Source organism: Schistocerca piceifrons, chromosome 4 (assembly GCF_021461385.2).
Source record: "Schistocerca piceifrons isolate TAMUIC-IGC-003096 chromosome 4, iqSchPice1.1, whole genome shotgun sequence".
Taxonomy (NCBI): Eukaryota; Metazoa; Arthropoda; class Insecta; order Orthoptera; family Acrididae; genus Schistocerca; species Schistocerca piceifrons.
This window is the reverse complement of record NC_060141.1, coordinates 63,752,023-63,774,206: the sequence shown is the minus strand read 5'-3', so window position 1 is coordinate 63,774,206 and position 22,184 is coordinate 63,752,023. Positions and strand designations below refer to the sequence as shown.

Genomic DNA, 22,184 nt, shown 5'->3' with positions numbered 1-22,184 from the left:
CCTGCCGCCACCCCGTACCCCCCGGGATGGAATTAGTGTATCCCAACTGTCTGCAACTAGTGTAATCCATGGAAGAATGCGAAAGCATTCAGATGTCTGCGAGCCAGGTAACTGCAGACAGACGTGGGGACCAGCCCGGTATTCACTTAGAGGGATATGGAAAACCGCCTAAAAACCACATCCAGGCTGGCCGGCACACCGACCAGCGCTGTTAATCCGCCGGGCGGATTTGATCCGGGGCCGGCGCGCCAACCCGAGTCCACGAAGCAGCGCATTAGCGCTCTCGGCTAAAGTGGCGGGTAGTGGATCACATACACTGTGTGACAGGAATCTGTCAAAACAGCTGGTAATTACATCAAGGAAGTAATATCTTTATTTCAGTCCATCACATATGGAAAGTACTTTTATTTAAACTGGCTTCTTGGAGGGCATAATTTGATACAATACTAAAATTAATTAAAGTTTTATGTTCATTAGAGCAGGGGAAGTACCTAATTCTACAAAGGTCATAACAATGCTTATTTGCTGTAGCCAGTGAGAAAGAGCGTGGTTTCGCATTCTGGAGGTGTGAGATTGCATCTGTGGTCTAATTATTGAGGAGTCAGGATCTAGTTTTTATAGAGGAAGGATTTGTCTACCATTTCCCTGAAACTTACGATAAAGTGTTCAATTGTGTGTCTAAGTGAGCAGCACTGTGTTAAAAGACAATAAAAGCACACATAACCATTAGCATTCAGTTGGATAATGTTAAGGAGGGTTTTGTTAGCTAAACTGAAAGCTGTCTTTCTATTCTACAAGTTGTAATAGCACATGGCACGGTATACAACCTCTGCTTAATCACGGAGAATAACAGTCATGTGTAATATTTTGGTGAGTAAATACAAACACTGAACAACATGCAAACATTTCAACTGTACATATAACAATTCTAGTTATAGTTTCTCACTAGAAGGTCAGTGGTTCTATATGGACAATGAGTGTTAGTAAGAGTGTGGAGTTTGAGTGAAAGTGATTAGTGAACATTAACCTTCGTACTAAGAAGATGGCATTAGAAAAGTGAACTTATGGTCTCATATGGATTAGGGGGCAGTATTTGTGACTTTTCGGTATGAAAATACAGCACAGTTATTTTTCACACAGCTTTCCTCACTTAGCTAATGAATTTAGGCCCTAAGTTACAAAAGACTTACAGCAAATTAACAGTCAGTAGGAAGCAGTTTATGGACATGTCCATTGTATTGACTGAGCTACACTATTTGTCTCCCAGATTAGGCAGCAGATTTGTGGAGCTTACTGAGGTAAGTGAGCACATGTAGATATTGCAGATAAGCAAAACAAACTGCAACAAGGACAGTGGCTGTGTGTCAAATGTGAGCAGAGCGTCTAGAGATGCCAGGTTACGGGTAAACTACTGACCAAGTGGCAGCAGGAGAACACACACATAAAAGAAGGTTATACTTATGTAAGCTTTCGGAGCCAATGGTTCCTTCTTCTGGCAGAAGGGTTGAAGGGGAAAGAAGAAGTGTCAAGGAAAAGGACTGACGTGGTTTAGAAAAATGATTACATTTTGAAAAAGTCACCCAGAACAGCGGGTCTGGGGAGACTTACTGGGTGGGATGAGAAGGAAAGACTGTTGGGGACTGGACTGGATGAGATTTGAAAACCTGAGAGCTTAAAGGTGGAAGACAGAGATTACAGCAAAAACATCATGCACAAGTTAATAAGAGTGAAAAGCTAAGTACATTGTACACAACAGAAGTGGGAGAGTGAGGATAAAAAATAGACGACAGAAAATGAAAGATGTATAAAACTACAACAGAGTGAAGGAAGTAGTAGTTACTGTGAAGAAATACTGAGACAGAAGGAATTAATGTAAATTAAGGCCCTACAACTCTTCTTTTGGAAGAAGGAATCACTCCTTCCAAAAGCTTGCATAAGTATAACCTTCTTTTATGTGTGTGTTCTCCTGCCAATGCTTGGTCAGCACATTTTTTTAACTACCCAGTTACAATATATATTGTCAAAAATTGATTACTTTCATTGTTATGTTAAGGGTAATGATAACTATGCACAGAATACATATAGGTTGTGTGAAAACAGGGAGTAGAAATTACATGAAGATGAAGGAAGATAGTGAGATGCAGAACCGTGAAGAGAAATAATTTGAAGAAATAAAAATATGAGGTGTTAAACAAGTAATTGAAAAGTGTAAGAGCAGTACAAAAGGAAATAGTAATATCAATAACAATAGAAGTAGTAGTAGTAGCAGCAGTAGTAGTAGTAGAAGAAATAATAATCCTGAGTAATGATACACTTGGTAAAAACACACACACCTTTCAGTTGTGATAATAGTGACTCCCAATAACCTATATCAACTCCTTCAGGCTTTCCACTTATTTTACTCTCAATCTGCTGCTGAAGCGCTTCCAGTTGCGCGGCTGTTTTGCCTTTGAAGACAGCAGCAACATCTTTAGCCACAGATTGGTGTATGCCTTCTCGTCTTCCGACAGCTGAAAACAATCATAATGTGAATAAAAAAAATCTTTATTTTATATTACAAGCATTAATCATGAGAAGCATAGCTGGTTGGTGTGTGACAATATCATAAAGTGAAATGAAAACCAATCTTCTGCATTTTGTTGCAGGCACCTTAAGCAGAGTGACTTTTTGTGAACAAATGCAGCAATGTGTGTATTACTCGCCTTGAAATAAATAAGTCTACGCAACAGAAGGAGTAAACATGACAACTCACTGCAGAGCTGAGGGATTGAGTGGTTGACATGCACATAAACAAGACCTGAAAACATTACTAAGGTTTCTGTTACCAGATCAGAGAACATATTGTTAACTGTGACATTTTGCTATTTGTGGAGGAAAGCAATCATCTCCCAAGGAATCAGTATAGATTCAGGGAATTCCATTTGTGTGAAACAGAGCTTGCTTTATTCATTCACAAGATATGAAGGTGAACATGTACCTCTCATCTCCCTAGATTTTCAATATGAGTGTGACACTGTACTCCATCATCAACCATTAACTGAGATATGATTATATGGAGTATCTTTCCAGATATGTGTTTGACTCTCTGAATATTTGCCTAACAGAACCAATTATCTTACATCACACATAAAATGTTCTAGAGAGTAATTTTTCCCTGCTCAGTGAGTGAGTGGAACAGGGCAGAAGATTGATAACATTGGTATGATGTGCCCTCCCCATGCACTGAACAGTGGCTTTCAGAGTATACACGCACATGTAGATACACCTACCCAAGCATACTGTCCCAGCCGACTTCATTGTAATGGCACTTTCCATTAGTACAGAAATATATTCAAGATATATTCAGAAAATCACAATATATTATTGTTCAACATTTCTTATATTATACTTTTCCATAATGCTGTACTGCAATTGGTTTCTCTTTATTTTACTTTACAAGACACGTAACATTGGATGCAGTTGTCTCTGGTTCGCAATAACAATAGCAATGACTGAAAGAGCACACCAGAATGTTTTACATAAATTCAACATATTTAGCAGCATATCTATGTGTGGCACACTTTCATACTGCATGTGGAGTGTCCTCAGCAGTTCTCAGAGAGTGCGAACATGTGACTTGTAATTTTACAGAGTTGTACAACCTACATCTGTATGACAATACCTAAGGAACACAATGAATAAAATATAGTTTCAGTCAACATTCACCACCATGGATGGTGACTATTGTTTCAAAGTAAATACTGATTTAACTTATAGTGACAATATGAATAAAAACAGTTTTCCAATACTCAATCATAGTACTGGTGAAGTAGTGGGAGAGCAGTAAATGATGAAAAACATGTTTCTTTGACCCATTTCACTACTGATACAAACAAAAAAACAATAGAAAAACATATAAAATTTATGTCTACATAGAGGTAATGGTGAACAGGAAGCCATAAGCCAATCAACATTAGTAACTGGAACTTCAGCAGTACCAGATATAAATTTATACTTGCAGCAGGATGCTGGACTGTTTGTCATATTTGTTGACAGTAAAGAAAAGAAAGTTCATCGCAAAATTACAGCACAGTGAAAGTAAAGTCTACTCCAAACAAATTGTCAATATCATATAATCTGGTCACAAACGAGTTAAGATCTAAACGGTGTTGGGATTAGCAGTTAATGTATTGGTGCAAGGCTTGAGACACACATTCCGACATTTATGACAACCAGGCAAGGCATCACTCTCCGAGGAAGAATTTATCAAGTATTATTTGCTTTGATGGCCTCATTGAGCCACTTTATTCAATCATTCCCTGGTCCTCTTCTTCAGTAAGCACATGTTTCATTCTTTCATAACTGCCCAGTATCTTTTCATTCGTTCCGATCCTCCCTGTCTTTCCTAATCTGTAAGTATCCTTTTCATTGTGTGTCATTTGTCTACTTTTGGTTTAAATCTATTTTCTTGTCTTTCAGTTTCTTGAGATTTTCTGTCTTGTTTTGCAGATCATCCAAGGTTATATCTAGTTCTCTCATATCCTGTTTAATTTCCTAGATCCATCCTACTTGTTGCTCAGATTCCACAGTTTCTACATAATTTTTCTTGCTAATCTGGTTTCTGGAGTCCTCATTATGTGGCCAAAGAAAGAAATCCTCTTTTTACGTATAATATTTATGATAGGCTCTAGTTCCCTGTACACTACTTGATTCGACACTATCTGCCATTGTCCTTCCTTCTGGTATTTTTTATTTATGCATGTTCTAACTATTCTTTTCTCTACTTTGAGTATTTCGTTGACTCTGTTTCTCTGAGTGACTTTAAAAAGAGTCTCACTTGCGTTATGTTACTTCTGGCTGAACCACCGTCTTATAGTGTTTTAATTTTGTTTGAACTGATAGACGTTTCTTATTGTAAGTACACCATGTTACTTTTTGAGCTTTTATCATTTTATTGATTCTTTCTTGCCAAGCAGGTTTTTAATCCAAGTTGTGCATTATAATCTCATCAAGATATTTAAATTGCTTCACTATTTTAATTTTTCTGTTGTCTACTGTTACAAGGTCTATTACAAGCGGGTCTGTAACCATCATCTCGGTCTTTTTGAAAGATATCTGGAGTCCTACTTTTTGCACTATATTTTGCAAGCTCATTATTTGATTTCTAGCTTCTTGTACATTATTAGCTAGTAATGCCAAGTCATCTGCGAATTCCAAACAATTTAGGTTTATATCATCTTTCTTGGTTCCAATTTTTATGTTTTTAGGATTCTCTTTGTACCATTCTCTCATCAAGTATTCAAGAGCACAGTTGAAGAGCAGTGGTGATAGACCATCTCCTTATCTTAAACCTGTTTTAATCATAAATGGCTCAGATAGTTCTCCTCTGAATTTGACTTTGGACTTGGTGTTTCCACGGGTTAATTTTATCATTTTTATTAAATTGGGATGAAGTTCACAATTTTTTAACATGTCCAGCATGGAAGATCTGTGGACACAATCATAAGCTTTTTTGAAGTCTACAAATGTTATGACTAGTAGCTTCTGTCTCCTTTTGTAGGTAGGCATCCACTATTAATTTTAATGTGGTGATCTGTTCTGGGCAGCTTCTCCAGGGTCTCAATCCCCCTTGATATTCTCCTAGCTCCTTTTCCATATGGTCTTTACAGCGATTGGAGAGAAATCTCGATAATATTTTGTATGTGCAGTCCATAGGGATATCCCTCTGTAGTTGTCCGGATTTGATTTTCCTCCTTTTTTATGTAATGGGTGTATGATGGCTGTAGTCCAATGTTCTGGTAGCTCTTCTCTGATCCAGATTTTAACTGTGCATTGATGTAATGATATCTTCATGGGTTCTGCTGCGTATTTCCAGAGTTCTGCAAATGTTTGATCTTCTCCACTTGTTTTGTAGTTCTTGAGCTCACTCAAAGCTCTGTAAGCTTCGTGAATTGTCAGAGGGTTTATATTTTCTGGTGGGTTTTTTTTTGGAGTTTCTGTGTTTATTTCAAGAAGTTCAGGAGGATCCTCGCAATTTGGTAGTTCGTTAAATGTTTCTGCTAAAATTTATGAATTTCTTTTATCACTATGGGCCATCTTATTGTTTTTATCTTTTAGTATTAGTGTTGGAGGATCATATCTTTGAAGTTGTCTGCTAAATGTTTTGTTGTAGTAATCTCATGAGCTTGTTTTCTTACTATTTGTTTCTATCATAGAAAGTATATCTTTTTGATATTGACATTTAACCTTCCTTAATGTTTTTAGAGTCATCTTTCTTTGTTTTGTGAGTTCCAAGTAAGATTCTTCTGTTTTTTGACTCTGTTATTTATCAATTTATGGGAGTCATATGTTCTCTTCTTTTTTGGGTGGGATTTTATTCTTCCTCAGTGGGGTGAATTTAATTTTTATTTTTATCAGCTAAGTTATCTTTTAAGTGACTACACACTGTATTCGAATGCAGTCTGTTGCCAGCAGTCGAATTTTCCTTAAAAGATTTCCTTCCATGGTTGACTGTCAAAGGTGCTCAACCTTGTGTGGAGCAAGCTCCAAGTTACAACTACAGTTGTGAACCGTAGAGGGGATCAGTTGTTCGAGGTTGAAGGGTAGGCATTTCCTCCGTACCCTATGCTATAGTTTTCCCGCCAATACTCGGGTGGCTAACTGCAGTGATTTCCCATAATCAAAGTGTGAGGGTACTTCTAAAAAGTTGCTGAAAATGGTAAGGATGTAGCTAATCCCCTTCTGGTATGTGTGATCACTTTCAAGTCACAACAGAGATCAAAATATGTATTGCAAATGGCACAAGACGAACTTAGCCATTTATATCTAATAATCTGTGGTGTTACAACTTTTTCTTATGTGGACTGAGTTGCAGCCAGTGTCAGCACTATCTAATGTGCAACAGCCTTGCAAGTTCTCATAATGGTGAAGACTGTGAAGAATCAAATCAGCCACGCGGGATTAGCCAAGCAGTCTAAGGTGCTACAGTCGTGGACTGTGCGGCTGGTCCCGGCGGAGGTTCGAGTCCTCCCTCGGGCATGGGTGTGTGTGTTTGTCCTTAGCATAATTTAGGTTAAGTAGTGTGTAAGCTTAGGGACTGATGACCTTAGCAGTTAAGTCCTATAAGATTTCACACACATCTGAACATTTTTGAATCAAATCAGACAGCGCACTGCACAGATCCATGTATAGGATCTGCTCAGAGTTCAGTAAGCGAGCAGAGATTAATAGAATCAGGGCAATGAATGACTTGACTTATCAGGAAGCAATGGATTTTATTGGGAACAAAAGATAAGCTGCCACAGTGCCCCCTTTCCTCCTTTACCAGTAGTTAACACCGCACACATTGCCAAAATGCAATTACATTATCCAATGTAACCCAACACTGTAATACACCCAGTTCAGCACACAACACCTGCTGGGCACAATGTCTTCGGAGAAAGTGCTAATATCTGTTCTACCTGGGAACAAAGGAAACACGCAGCCATAAAAAGAGATAAAATTTACTGGGTTACACAGCAACCCCAGCAAGAGTACAGCAAAAACAGTTTACAAATCTCGAACATATTAATAACTGAGGCCATGGAGGCCTGAGTATTCTCTAATAAAAATGTTATCCACATCAAGCGTCAATGATGTAGTGCTGTGCATGCAAGAGTATCTGGTGACGGCTGTCAGTGACTGGGATGCCCTCAGTAGCCATCTCAGAAAGTTACTGGCATGCTATTTGAAAGTTGGTGTGCAATATGCTTGCCATAGTGGCCCAACTTTTGCCCACTATAGATGTATTAACTTGCAGGTTACTACACTCCTCCAATGCGATCACGCATTACCATCCACAGTGCTGTGACTGAAGAGATGCCCATCCATGGAAGAGCCAGAGGCTATACTAAAAGGACGGCGATGCCGGCTCGGGGCAGGGGGAGGCACCAGCACTTGCCGCAGGAAGCAAATTCTGCCATCGGTGCTGATGAAACTCTAACTGCCGGGGTATCTCGGCACGGCCAAGTGTGTGTACTCTGGAGCTGCCAGGTCAGATGTAGAATGAGATGTGTGGCCCATGCCCCCAGGAAGGAGCCCGGCACTCATCCTGGGATGCAGCTGGCTCTGTCAGTTTGCTAGTAGTCAGTGTTTGGTGTGAACTGTGCAATCGAGGCAACCATGCTGGCTGTATCCAGTGAGTGCACTGTTCAAGCGCTCTGGCTCATACTGGAGTTCTGGATGCAAACATCGAGGAAACTGGTGCTGTTAGGGGAAGTATGCCCGGCAGCAAGAGGCTGAGCAGTAGCCTTGGTTGACGGCTGTGCAGGAGCTCAGTGGGAATCTTGACCCCAGCTAGCATTGTTCTGTAAGAGCTTAAATAAAATGTGAGAGCCTCCTCCACTGACAAATCCTCTACATACATGCACATTTGTCGCAAACTTTCAGACAAGGTGCTCCAGTCTGCTGTTCGACTGTGGATGGAAGGGAGGTGCCGTGACGTGGCGAATGCCATCGTATGTACAAAAGTTCTTGAACAACTGTGCCACGAACTGAGGCCATTGTCCAAAACCATGGTGCAAGACAAGCCTTCTGTTGAGAATATCTTTGACAGTTGTGCCTTGTATCACAGATGTACAATGAATGAGAAGTTCAGACCGGAATAGCATTCTGGTCCGAGCTGCCAGAGTTGGAGGTCGTGTGTATGTGAGATGTGCTTGCTAGTGTTAACAAATGGTGTGTGTTTCTCTTTCCTTTTCTGATGAATGCTGCGGTCAAAAGCTTATGTGTGAGGGTTTTTTTTTTTTTTTTTTTTGTGGTTTTAGGGCGCACAACTTCAACGGTCATTAGCGCCCTGACTACTCTAAGAATGCACCGCGAGGCACAAGTTGACCACAACAACTAAAAGGGAAAACACGATAAAAGACAGACTGACAGGCATAGGATTAAAAAACAGCATCATCAAATGTCCTTAGCGAGGTGTGTCAAATTGATAAAACAAAGAACACGAGCAGCTGCTCGTGGGTCATCCGCTAAAATGGCATCGAAAGTATTTGGCAGGTTAAGATCGAGGCGCAGTGTGTTAAGATCTGGACAGGACATTAAAATGTGTCTAACCGTCAGCAAGTGCCCACATGGGCAGAACGGCGCCGGCGCAGCCGTCAGCAGATGGCGATGGCTGAACCGGCAGTGTCCAATTCTTAACCGGGCTAAAACGACCTCCTCCCGCCGAGAAGGGCGTGAGGAGGACGTCCAAGCCACGGGAAGAGGTTTTAAGGCCCGAAGCTTGTTGTCGGTAAGTGCAGCCCAATCGGCATGCCACAGAGATAAGATGCGCCGACAAATCACCCTGCTAAAATCGGACGAAGGGACGCAACAAGAAGCTGTTCGAGGCTGGAGGACCGCAGCCTTGGCCGCGGCATCTGCAGCTTCGTTCCCAGGGATACCGACATGGCCCGGAACCCACATAAAGCTAACTGGAGAACCGACGTCCACCAGCTGCTGAAGAGAGCGTTGGATCCGGTGTACGAAAGGGTGAACCGGGTACGTATCACTGAGGCTCTGGATGGCGCTCAGGGAATCTGAGCAGATGACATAAGCAGAATGTCGGTGGCGGCAGATGTAAAGAACAGCCTGGTAGAGGGCAAAGAGCTCAGCTGTGAAGACCGAACAATGGCCATGGAGACGGTATTTGAAACTTTGTGCCCCGACAATAAAGCAACACCCGACCCCGTTATTGGTCTTAGAGCCATCTGTATAAATGAAAGTCATGTCGATGAACTTCGAACGAAGTTCCAAAAAACGGGAGTGGTAGACCGAACCGGGGGGTGACCTCTTTTGGGAGCGAGCTGAGGTCAAGGTGAACGCGGACCTGAGCCTGGAGCCAAGGTGGCGTGCGGCTCTCGCCCACTCGAAAGGTTGCAGGGAGGGAAAAAGTAAGGTGTTGAAGGAGGCGACGAAAGCGAACGCCAGGGGGTAGCAGGGCAGAGACATACAACCCGTATTGACGGTCAAGAGAGTCGTCAAAAAAGGAACGATAAGACGGATGGTCGGGCATTGACAGTAGCCGACAGGCATACCGACAAAGCAGTATATCGCGCCGGTAGGTGAGTGGCAATTCGCCAGCGTCAGCATGAAGACTCTCTACGGGACTGGTATAAAATGCTCCGATCGCAAGTCGTAAACCCCGATGTTGTATGGAGTTGAGGCGGCGTAAGATGGATGGCCGTGCAGAGGAGTATACGAAGCTCCCATAATCCAGCTTGGAGCGGACGATCGACCGATATAGACGAAGTAGGACGGTTCGATCCGCTCCCCACGACAGACCACTGAGAACACGGAGGACATTTAAAGAACGGGTACAACGGGCGGCCAAATATGACACATGTGGAGACCAGCTAAGTTTCCTGTCAAATGTAAGGCCTAAAAATTTGGTTGTCTCCACGATTGGGAGAGCAACGGGACCGAGTCTTAAGGACGGTGGGAGAAACTCTTTGTATCGCCAGAAGTTAATACAGACCGTCTTCTCGGCAGAAAAACGGAAGCCATTGGCGACACTCCAGGAGTAAAGACGGTCAAGAGAACGCTGAAGACAGCGCTCCAGGACACGTGAACATTGCGCGCTGCAATAGATGGTAAAATCGTCCACGAAAAGGGAGCCTGATACATCAGCTGGGAGGCAATCCATTATTGGATTGATCGCGATGGCGAAGAGAGCGACGCTCAAAACTGAGCCCTGTGGCACCCCATTCTCCTGGCGAAAGGTGTCGGACAGGACAGAACCCACACGTACCCTGAACTGTCGATCCATTAAAAAGGAACGAATAAAAAGAGGGAGGCGACCGCGAAGGCCCCGTGTATGCATGGTGCGGAGGATGCCCGCCTTCCAACAGGTGTCGTAAGCCTTCTCCAAATCAAAGAAGACAGCCGCGGTCGGGCGCTTCCGCAAGAAGTTATTCATAATGAAGGTCGACAAGGTAACCAGATGGTCAACAGCAGAGCGGCGCCTACGAAATCCACATTGTACATTGGTAAGTAGGCGTCGAGACTCGAGCAGCCAAACCAATCGAGAGTTAACCATTCGCTCCATCACTTTACAGACACAGCTGGTAAGCGAGATAGGTCGATAACTGGAAGGCAAGTGCTTGTCCTTCCCCGGCTTAGGAATCGGGACAACAATAGACTCGCGCCAGCATGCGGGAACATGTCCCTCAATCCAGATGCGATTGTATGTACGAAGAAGAAAACCTTTACCCGCAGGAGAAAGGTTCTTCAGCATCTGAATATGAATAGAATCTGGCCCTGGAGCAGAGGACCGTGATCGGCCAAGTGCGTTTTCGAGTTCCCGCATGGTGAATGGGGCATTATAACTTTCACAATTTGAGGAGCGGAAGTTAGGTGGCCTAGCCTCCTCTGCCTGTTTGCGGGGGAGGAAGGCAGGGTGGTAATGAGCGGAGCTCGAAACCTCTGCGAAAAAGCGGCCGAAGGCATTGGAGACAGCCTCAGGGGCCACAAGGACGTCATACGCGACCTTCAAGCCAGAAACTGGTGAGTGGACCTTAGTGCCAGATAGCCGGCGCAGGCTACCCCAGACAACAGAAGAAGGAGTAAAACTGTTGAAGGTGCTTGTGAAAGCAGCCCAGCTGGCTTTCTTGCTTTCTTTGATAATACGACGACACTGAGCACGTAATCGTTTATAATTGATACAATTCGCCACTGTAGGGTGGCGTTTAAAAGTGCGTAAAGCACGTCGACGAGCACGTAAAGCGTCTCTACATGCTGCGGTCCACCAGGGGACCGGTACGCGACGTGGAGAAGAAGGAGGGTGAGGGATGGAATATTCAGCAGCAGCGAGAATGACTTCCGTGAGGTGTGCGACCTGACGATCGCAGCTTGTAAAGGTTTGATCCTGAAAGGTCGCCCTGGAAGAGAAGAGCCCCCAGTCTGCCTTGGAGATGGTCCAATTAGAGAAGCACGGAGAGGGGGTATGCTGCAGGAGATGGATAACACACGGGAAGTGGTCGCTCGAATATGTATCAGAAAGTGCATACCACTCAAACCGGCGTGCAAGTTGGGGAGTACATATAGAGAGGTCTAAATGGGAATAGGTGTGAGATGTGTCCGAAAGAAAAGTAGGGGCGCCAGTATTAAGGCAGACAAGATCGAGCTGGTTGAAAAGGTCTGCTAACAAGGAGCCCCTCGGGCAGGATGCTGGAGAGCCCCAAAGGGGATGGTGGGCATTGAAGTCTCCAGTTAACAAAAATGGTGCAGGTAGCTGAGCAATAAGTTGCATCACGTCTGCCCTGGTAACGGCAGATGACGATGGAGTGTAAACGGTACAAAAGGAAAACGTAAAAGTGGGGAGAGTAATGCGGATGGCAACTGCCTGCAGGCCGGTGTGCAACGTGATGGGATCGTAGTAAATATCATCCCGGACCAGCAACATAACCCCTCCATGAGCTGGGATACCTACCACAGGGGGTAGGTCAAAACGCACAGAGGTGTAGTGTGCCAAGGCAATTTGATCGCATGGGCGTAGCTTCGTTTCCTGGAGGGCTACGACAAGCGGACGGTGCAAGCGGAGCAGCAACTTCAAGTCCTCTCGGTTGGAGCGAATGCTGCGAATATTCCAGTGAATAAGTGCCATCGTAAGAAAAGAAAGATGAGAGAAGTGGTCACCTCGAAGGCCGCTTAGGGCCTGGCTTCGAGCGAGCACTGCCGCCGCTATCAGTAGGCGGACAGTCATCGTCCATTGGGTCTATAGGGTCATCGGCCATCTCGGGAGGATGGCCGGGAGGGGGAGCTTCCTCCGCCAGTGAACGGCCAGATGTACGGCGACCAGCGGTGCGGCCAGGCGAAACGGATGACGGCCTGGGGCGGCAGCCGCTGGGTGGCGCAAGAGAAGAAATGCGCCGTGGCGGGGAAGGAGAACTGTGCTTCCTATGCGCCTTTTTGGAAGGACGTGTAGTGGAAGTACCGGTCGAAGGCTGGGAGGTCGAGCTACGGAGGAAGTCTGCACGGGATGGTTCCTTCTTGAAGGCCCGTGCATCTGACTTCGGTGTCTTCGTCTTAGCAGAAGCTGAAGAAGGTGCTCGTGTCTGTGGGGTGATGGGAGGAAGAGGAGACGTCGACCGCGCGATCTTAGCACTGGCCGAACGGACGACCGTGGTGCTGAAGGTCAGATCGCATGTCTGGGTTGCTACCTCCCGGGTAGTCCGAGGAGAGGCGAGGACAGTACTGTATTTCCCCGCTGGGAGCAGCGTGGGCTTCCTACTAGCCAATAGCTTGCGAGCAGCCGAGGTGGACACTTTCTCTTTGACCCGAATTTCCTGGATACAGCGTTCTTCCTTATAGACAGGACAGTCGCGGGAGGATGCGGCATGGTCACCCTGACAGTTCACACAACGAGGAGACGGAGGTGGACAGTCACCCTCATGGGCATCCCTGCCACAGGTGACACATTTAGCCGCATTGGAACAAGACTGTCGAGTGTGATTGAAACGCTGACACTGGTAGCAGCGCGTAGGTGTCGGGATATAGGGGCGAACAGAAATAACCTCGTAGCCCGCCTTGATGCGCGATGGCAGCTTAACACTATCGAAGGTCAAGAAAATTGTCCGGGTCGGTACAAGGTCATTGTTGACCTTTTTCATGACCCTATGGACAGCCGTCACGCCCTGCTCAGCGAGGAATGATTGAAGCTCCTCGTCAGTCAATCCGTCGAGGGAGCCAGTATAGACCACACCACGAGACGAATTCAAAGTTCGGTGGGCCTCCACCCGGACAGGGAACGTGTACAGGAGGGTGGCCCGAAGCAGTTTTTGTGCCTGAAACGCATTCTCAGTTTCTAGTAATAAGGTGCCGTTACGCAACCTGGTACAGGATTTGACAGATCCGGCTATGGCATCTACGCCCTTCTGAATAACGAAAGGGTTGACAGAGGAAAAATCCTTTCCGTCCTCAGTTCGAGAAACTACGAGGAACTGTGGGGCAGGCGGTAGTACTTTTGTCACTGTTGGCTGGTCACGTTTCCGTTTTTGGGTCGAAGTCGAAAGAGATGGAGTAGAATCCATTGCGGAGGAATCCCCCATGATTGCCAGCGTCTCCGATGGCGCGCTCCTTCCTTGTGGGGACCCTCTCAGAGGGCGCTCCCGCCTTAGGCGAATGTTTACACCTCAGGTCACACCTCCCGAGAAACAGACGGAGGGACCAATCGGCATGGTCAGAAGGTATCAGCTCAGGCAATCACCCCTCCCCGGGCCTGGCCTTTACCAGGGGGTACGCGCGTGCCTTACATGTCTACCCAGGGCGGGGACTTACGCGTTACCCCGTCACCGGCTACGCGTGCGAACGCGTGGGTCGGCCTTCAGGCACGCACAGGGAGGAAGGAAGAAGAGGAAAAAGAAGAGAGAGAGGGAGAAAGAGGACAGACTGTCTCAAACGCCGAGGCGGAGACCAGAGAAGGCAAGGAGAAGAAGGCAATGAGAAAGCAAGGGGAAGAAGGCAATGAGAAGGCAAGGAGAAAAAGGCAATGAGAAGGCAAGGAGAAAAAGGCAATGAGAAGGCAAGGAGAAGGCAAGGGAAAGAGTAAGGAAGACAGTGAGGTGGAGAAGAGCAAAGAAAGGAACCAACAAAAGGAAGGAAGAAACGAGAAGTGAAAAAACCAAAAGGACCACGATGATAGGTCGTGGAACCGTCCGTCTCCGGACGCAGGCGCGAACTACCCCCGTGAGGGGGATGGACTCCTTTTAGTCGCCTCTTACGACAGGCAGGAATACCGCGGGCCTATTCTAATCCCCGGACCCGCAGGGGGGTTATTATGTGTGAGTGTTTTCTAATTGTGCCTGTATATATCATCTTTACAGTAAGTAGTAATCTATCTTTTCTCACATAGTTGATATTCCAAAATAAAGTTTCACTGCTTAATGATATGTAAATATATTTATGATAATCATGTTTCAGTATATTCACAGCAATATGTTTGTTTCTTTGTTTCTCGTCGAGTCAACAGGCATAATGACAGTGCAACATAATCCTCCTCAGCAGATGCGGATCTTTGCAACGCTGATCATCCTAATGTGGTAACTGAAGACTAGCGACTTTGAGAACGTGTCAGCCACACTGTCAAGACCTCATTGCCCTTTACTTTAATACTAAATGAAAAAAACGTAAATGTTAATCATTGTGATCAGTGTCTGTAACACATCTAAAGAAAGCAGTTATGGTCTGACTGCCAAAAGAAGTACTGTCAATGGTCTGCAGTTCATGTTACTATTACACTGAGGTCACCTTGTGGAGAACAGGCATTACGTCTAAGAAACTCACGGATAAACAGTGTTTTCAAATCAGCTGTCTAAAGGATGAAATTTTGAAACTTGATTTTTTTTAAACAGTAAAGACAAAATTTGCAAAAATGAATGGCTCATATTTAAGAATGGCATGGGGTTGGGGCATGGAGAGAGAGAATTAAATTTTTGCCAAACTGTCTCACCATGTTCTCACTGCTCCATACCCACAAAGTTTACTAAGTTCATGGTCATTGAATTTTTGGATTCTGATTAATGAAAATTAATAAGTCTGACAATTAGCAGATATGAATTTGACATGGAGGGAACATGGTAAAATATCATAAACGACAACAAAAGTAAGTTGTAACAATAATTAAATATGTTTTCTAACACTTAACATTTTTAGAACTCTCCACCCACATAATACATTTTCCAATTCACAGCCAGGCACTCTCTTAGAGAGGAAAAAAAGCTTTGGGGAGTGGAGCAGGGGGGGGTGTGTGGTGTGGGGGTGACAGCAAAATACAAAACATATGTCTAAAAAGATGTGAACTCGATTACAATAGAAATTTGGCAAGCAAAGAGAAAAATAGCTCAAATACCAGTAATTTCACTTTGAGGTTTAAAGTTTTCATTTCACAGAAAGAGCGCCTAAGTAAATAATTATAAATGCAGATGACAAATTACGTAAAAATTCTGGCTGAAATACAGAAAGTACAAACCAAAATATATTATCAAATGCACTGCTAAGATATATGCTTTGTAGAAGATGAAAGTGAGACTGATGACCTTATTTCCATATGTATGAATTCCTTTGATCAATATTACTTACTTTTGACAGCAGCAAAATAGGAAGAAATCATGTTCACTCAAAGTGGAATCCAAAAGTAAAATTAAGTATATACTATTGAGCCCTTTCCCTCCATTTACCTCATGATGAAGGGTGACACAAACAATGAACAACAGAATTTGGATGGAGGACCTGCAAGTACTTCAAAAACAGATGAACACCAAGATGTATGCAGAAGATCCATACTATTAAGGAATGCTGTCAGTCTTACTTCTTAGCCAGTTCCTTGAAAAATAGACGTTTGTTAGTGAAGCAACTCTGTTGAACCATTTATAAGCTTCCCATCATAAGGTATAGGATGGACTGACATGCCACAGGTGCCACTGGGAAACCTACAGGGGTTGGGCAAAAATATAACAATACCAAGAGAAATGCATGCCTGAACATAAATGCAGATAGTAGCCAAGCCTGGCGGTTGCGTTGTTGTATCTGACTACAAATGGTAGCTATGCAATGCGCTAAATAGATTGCAAGGGTTAGGTGTGGTCCATACAGTTTCCTGTGTAGTTGTGAGTGCATTATGTCAGAGCTAACTGAATTCAAAAATGGACAAAGTCATGGCGCTCATATGGTTGTTGCTTCTATAGGCAAGGTAGTCAAAGTGTCTGGTGTTTCAAGAGTCACTATATCGAAGAGTCACTGCTCTAGCTCGAAAAAGGAATGATTTCGAAAGGTAGCATGTTCTCTCTCTCTCTTTTGTATGTGTCTGTCGACGATTTGGCTTCTGCTACTTGGTAAGTGGCCTCGTCAAATCCTAAATTATTTTTCTATTTTGTATTATTTGCAATAAATACTACCTGTAAGAATGACATTACAGTTTGTATCTACGTTTTCACTGTAATTTTTACAGCATGAAGTTTGTTTAGTGTATTTTTTCCATGAGGTTTGAAGGATGATGGCTTTTCATTCAACTTCTATGGCCAAAGCAAACACAAGTTCAAGATGGAAGGAAAGGACAATTTAGTTGAATATATATCTCATGAAACAGTGACAGTAAGTTACTTTCTAATCAAAGTGTTACCCAGTTTATCTTACAGTATGCACAAGGTGAAACTGAACAACAGGGAAGCTGCAAAGTATTATGTTTCAAATGTTTCCCGAAAGACCTATTTTGTCTTACTCATCTGAATACACTCATAATATGCATACATATATAACAGACAAAATAACAGATATTATCATTGCCTGCCCTATCTGGTGGCACATTGCTAAAACAGGAAGAATAATTCTTTTGTAAATTCTTGATAAAAGCACCCTCTCTCTGAACTGAATAATAAGGCTGCAGGTACATCTTCATACCATGATTCATCTGAGCATGTACGAGGGTTGCAACTTTAACAGTGGCAACTATTTATTTACAGCTCTTACAAAGTAGATATGTATTTCAAAGTAGTCACCAGCATTGTGTATAACCCGTTGCCAGCAATGTGGAAGTCTTAGGAAAGTCTTAGCAGTGCCACTTGTGTTGACAGTTCGAGCAGCACGAGGGCTTAAGTCAGGGGAGTGCAGTAGGTGGTATAGCACGTAGCAGCTCCATCAGTCAAACAAATCAGTAACAGCTTGCACTGTACATGCTTGAGTATTGTCCTGAAAAATGATGGTCAGGTCCTGCAGAAAGTGTCATCACTTCAGTCTCTAAGCTGGTCGTAGGTTGTGTGTCAAAACTGAACAGTATAGAGACAGAAAAGATGACACTTTCTGCAGGACCTGACCATCATTTTGCAGGACAATACTCAAGCATGTACAGTGCAAGCTGTTACTGATTTGTTTAACTGATGGAGCTGCTACATGTGATACCACCTACTGCACTCCCCTGACTTATGCCCTTGTGAGTTCAACTCGATTTCTAAACTGAAGGAAACACTTCACGGAATTCGCTTCAGAACTGCTACAGATTCGTCGGACAATAGATCGTGCCGCTTGAACTGTCAACACAACTGGCACTGCTAAGAGTACCCCACAACTTCCACACTGCTGGCAACGAGTTATACACAAGGCTGTTGACTACTTTGAAGGTCAGTAAAACTTTGAAACACGTATCTATTTTGTACAAGCTGTAAATAAATAATTCCCACTATTAAAGATCCAATCCTCGTATCATCACAAGCAATTGCCATTCCACATAAGACAACACATAACACACTATAAATTGTTTAAAAGTCTTTTCAGTTATTTAAGGCTCAAACTCTTTTATATTGTTTGATAACTATACAATGACAATTTATTACTTTAAATGTAAATGCAGTTTTTTTCATCAATGAGAAAAGTGAGCTACCAAGATCAAAATCCAAGTGGGAATTTGAATTGCCCGTAATTACTTTCACAATATTTTTCAGTGACCAGAGAGTCATGTCCAAATGTGACAGAGATTCATATTCCACACCTCAAGCTCCTATGCGCAGTTGGGTTATTTTTGACCAAAATGAAAGGCAACCAAGAGGCAACTCTCAACGGCAGATCGAGAAAGGGGGGGGGGGGTCAAATCGGATATTTGTTCCAGGCAGCAATTTCAGGTGGGGGGGGGGGGGGGGGGGGTCAGTCGCCAAATTCATATATTTGAAGAAAAAAACTTGTTTTGCAAAGTGCCTAGCAACCAGCACATGCTGTTCTATTGATTATACATTTGAAATTTGAAATGCATCCCAGTTGGCTTTTTAACACATCCTAAGTTGATTTCTGAATGTGTCTTACGTTGGTTTTTGAAAGTAGGGTTAGTGTATGTGATACCTTGCCAGGAGGATCGCTGTTGCATCTTGAAAAAAATCTTTCCTAAATGGCTACACGAGCCAAATGGTTGAATGTCAAGCGATGATCATTGTTTGTTTATATGGCTGATTGGGTGTGCAAATAGTCAGCATTATTATAATTATTAGCAAAATCAACAGATTTAAACCACCGTTGCAAAAATAAATGATTAACAGGAATAATAGGTACGAATGGTACATATTATATTATCAGTGTAGTAGTCCAGTCAAATAGCTCCAAATGGCAGAAAGTTTTTGCCAGAATGCTACACCACTAAATGGGCTAAACCAAAAAAGTGAGGGTTTTATATTAATATAAAAGACATATATCACACATACACATACATGATCATAATTTTGAATGTAAAACTGATTTATCAGCATTAAAATAAATATATTTTTAGGAAGCAAACAGCAAATGATGAGTGCATCAAGAAAAAAGCTTTGTGAGGCTCACAACAGAAAAAGAGCTAAAAATAAAATTGAAGAAGTAAGTAAATCTGCTTCTATGGTGAGAAGATGGCTTCATGAAGCAGTTAGCCTATTTGGGCTTGTGCAATTGTTTCTTAGCTGGATCCATCATGTGGAGAAAAATAATGTAAAAGTGTACAGTAACCAACATAAAAGGAAGTAGTCAAAGAATAAGGTTGGCTAAACACCTAGCTGCTACAGCTCTATTAAATAATTTTCCGGAAGTTGTCAAAGCCCTGCAAAAAAAGTGAAGAATCCTCTCTTGCTGCAGAATCTAAGTATGAAGCTGGTCATATACTACAAGCAGTGATGGACTTTAAATTTATCTTCAACTTGACAGTTTAGGCTAGTGTTTTCAAGAGATTAGGAGACTGATCTTCAAAATACAGAAAGAGAAAATTAGCACCTCAGATTCTGTTGCACTAATGCAAGGTCTTGTTAAGATCTTGCAAGACATAAGAGAAAAACTAATACAACATTGGATCAAAGCAGCAGTACCTGAATTGAAAAGGTTGGAAATTGAACTAGTCCTCAAAAACAAATGAACTTCCAGAAAGAAAAGACAACATGAGGAAATCTGCATGGTCAAATCAAGAACACAAAGACCCAACTGAGCTATTGTCCAAAGATATAAAAGTAGTATCCAACATAATTTTAACACAAACTGAAACAATGGTAGACAGCACACAGCATTTACATGAAAATTTCACCTTCTTCGCTGGTCACACATTTTTAAATATGTCAACTGAGGATGTACAGAAAAATGGAGCCGACCTAGAATAAAAACACTCAAATGATATGAATGCAGTTGATTTTTGCCAGGAACTCACTGTATTTAAAAAGCTAGAAATTGATAATTAATAAAAAATCAAGTGCACCTGACCTGTTGCAACATCTGTGCAAGCACGACTTGTAAGAAGTCTTTCTTAATATTAGTATAGCTTTAAGGATATGCTGCACATTAACGACAACATCTGAAAGCTGTGAATGAAGCTTTTAACTGACAATATTTAAAAGCTATCTGCATTCAACAATGAGCTAGGATCACTTATCTGGCCTCACAATCATAGCTACTGAAAACAAATCTGCCTATGAGACAAACTTTGGTGATCTAATAGATCCTTTTGTGGAAACAAAAGCATGCTGTGTAGAGCTGTAGCAAGATTAGAGAGAAAAAAAAAAAATGCTGGAACCTACAGTCTGAAGAAATGTGTATGGTCTTGTATGGTTGTATGTTCTCTATATTTAATTTTGTGTCACACAAAAGAGGAAGTTATTAGCTAATAGGTAATAAAGAGTGCAAATTTATTGAAGGGTTCTTCTTCCGGTCACAAAAAGTCCAGTCCACTATATAACTCTTAAGTTTTTTTTTTTAAATAATTTATCTGAGAAGCTCGAGGAGATGTAGTCTCACTAACAAATTCCTGCCTCAGTTTAGAAAAGTCATAGCTCCAGAGCTGGCAATTCCAATTACTATCATTTGGTAATACATATTACACTTTTATAAACATAACTGAATAATACAGGTAGTTTTTATAGCTGTTAGCTGTATAAAGGTATTGATGTGAAATTTGTAAAATCATATCAACAAAGAGAAAACAGTTGAGCAGCTGAGATGACAAAATTGGAAAAATCAGGAAAAAATGTTGATTCATCTGAATTTTTCATTCTTTTTTGTGTTATTTAGCACTACTGAGGTAAACAACACAACATTAACTAAAACTTACGTTTAATTTTTAGAAAGTGAAGAAGGAATCTGTGCAAACCACTGGCAACAAATCAGAGGAGGAGGAGGCGATGCAAGAAGATACGGAGGATAAGTTTTGCAACACTCAGAGGAAGTGGGGCCAAAAGTAAAGATGAGGAGTACCATTGCGATACTGAAAAGATTATGGTAGATTATCATCTGGAAGATGGCTAGTTTGGTCTTCAGATGCAAGCACTGGGATGCTCTTACTGTCTCGTTCAGTTTACTGAAGGCAGCAGCACCAGCCTTAGCAATAACGGCAGCAGTTGCAACTTCTAAATGGTTTATCACTCATAATCATGTTTCCTCAATATGGAAAATACGACTCTTCTTCCATCTAATGTTCTACTAGTTCTTAAGCGATGCTGATCGCAAGACTCCTCTGGCAGAGAGATAGAGGACCTGAGTTTTTGATATACATGTGACCAAGCCAAATTTCCAACATCATGGTTGGTGGAGACACTAGCGGATGTTCTGCATTTTGTCAGCTATGAGGTAGATATGATCCACATATGGAATCTCCAGAACAGTAATATAGTGTGTTTTCCCCTTGGCTCTAAATTGATTAAGATGCATTTTTATAATTTCGCAAATTCCGCAATTTCGTAATTGCAGTTCTTGAGGCCAATTCTCCAGAATAATCCATAGCACAGCCCTTGACACTTACTTGAATGATTTCTATGAATCAATGAAGCACAATGTAGAGATCATACTGTTTATCAAGGCAAGAATTTGTTATGCCTCTTTTTGTTACAAAGCAGTAATAACTTTTAGGTTAGTATTTGTTTAGTAGAGAATTTCCACCTGTTAATAAAGTATGACAGAATTTTCCAGCTGCACAAAGTAGATATATATCTCTGCATGATGTATAACTGGATACATTACTTTGTCTTAACACAGGTTGCAGCCAGAGACAAAATTAAATAAAAGCAAGTCCTAATTGTTACCTTCAAATGATAACAGTGATTACAGTAATGCTACAAGACTTTCAGAGTACTATTCAAATTCTAAAAGAAATGAACATGGCAATGGAGAAGACCAAGCAAACATGTTTGTTGGAATGATTAAAAATATTCCATTTTATAGGGAGAACATTGTGCTCGAGCGATCTAGATGCTTGTAAAACA

General features: G+C 42.4%; 1 protein-coding gene across 1 annotated transcript in view; it reads right to left on the bottom strand.

The window, feature by feature from the left end:
• Nucleotides 1-22,184, bottom strand: part of LOC124794906 (cactin) — a 177,036-nt gene that overhangs the window by 48,678 nt on the left and 106,174 nt on the right. Inside the window, exon 7 of the mRNA XM_047258608.1 lies at nt 2,334-2,510. Within this exon, the coding sequence (XP_047114564.1) occupies nt 2,334-2,510 (177 nt within the window). The remainder of the gene's footprint in view (nt 1-2,333; nt 2,511-22,184) is intronic.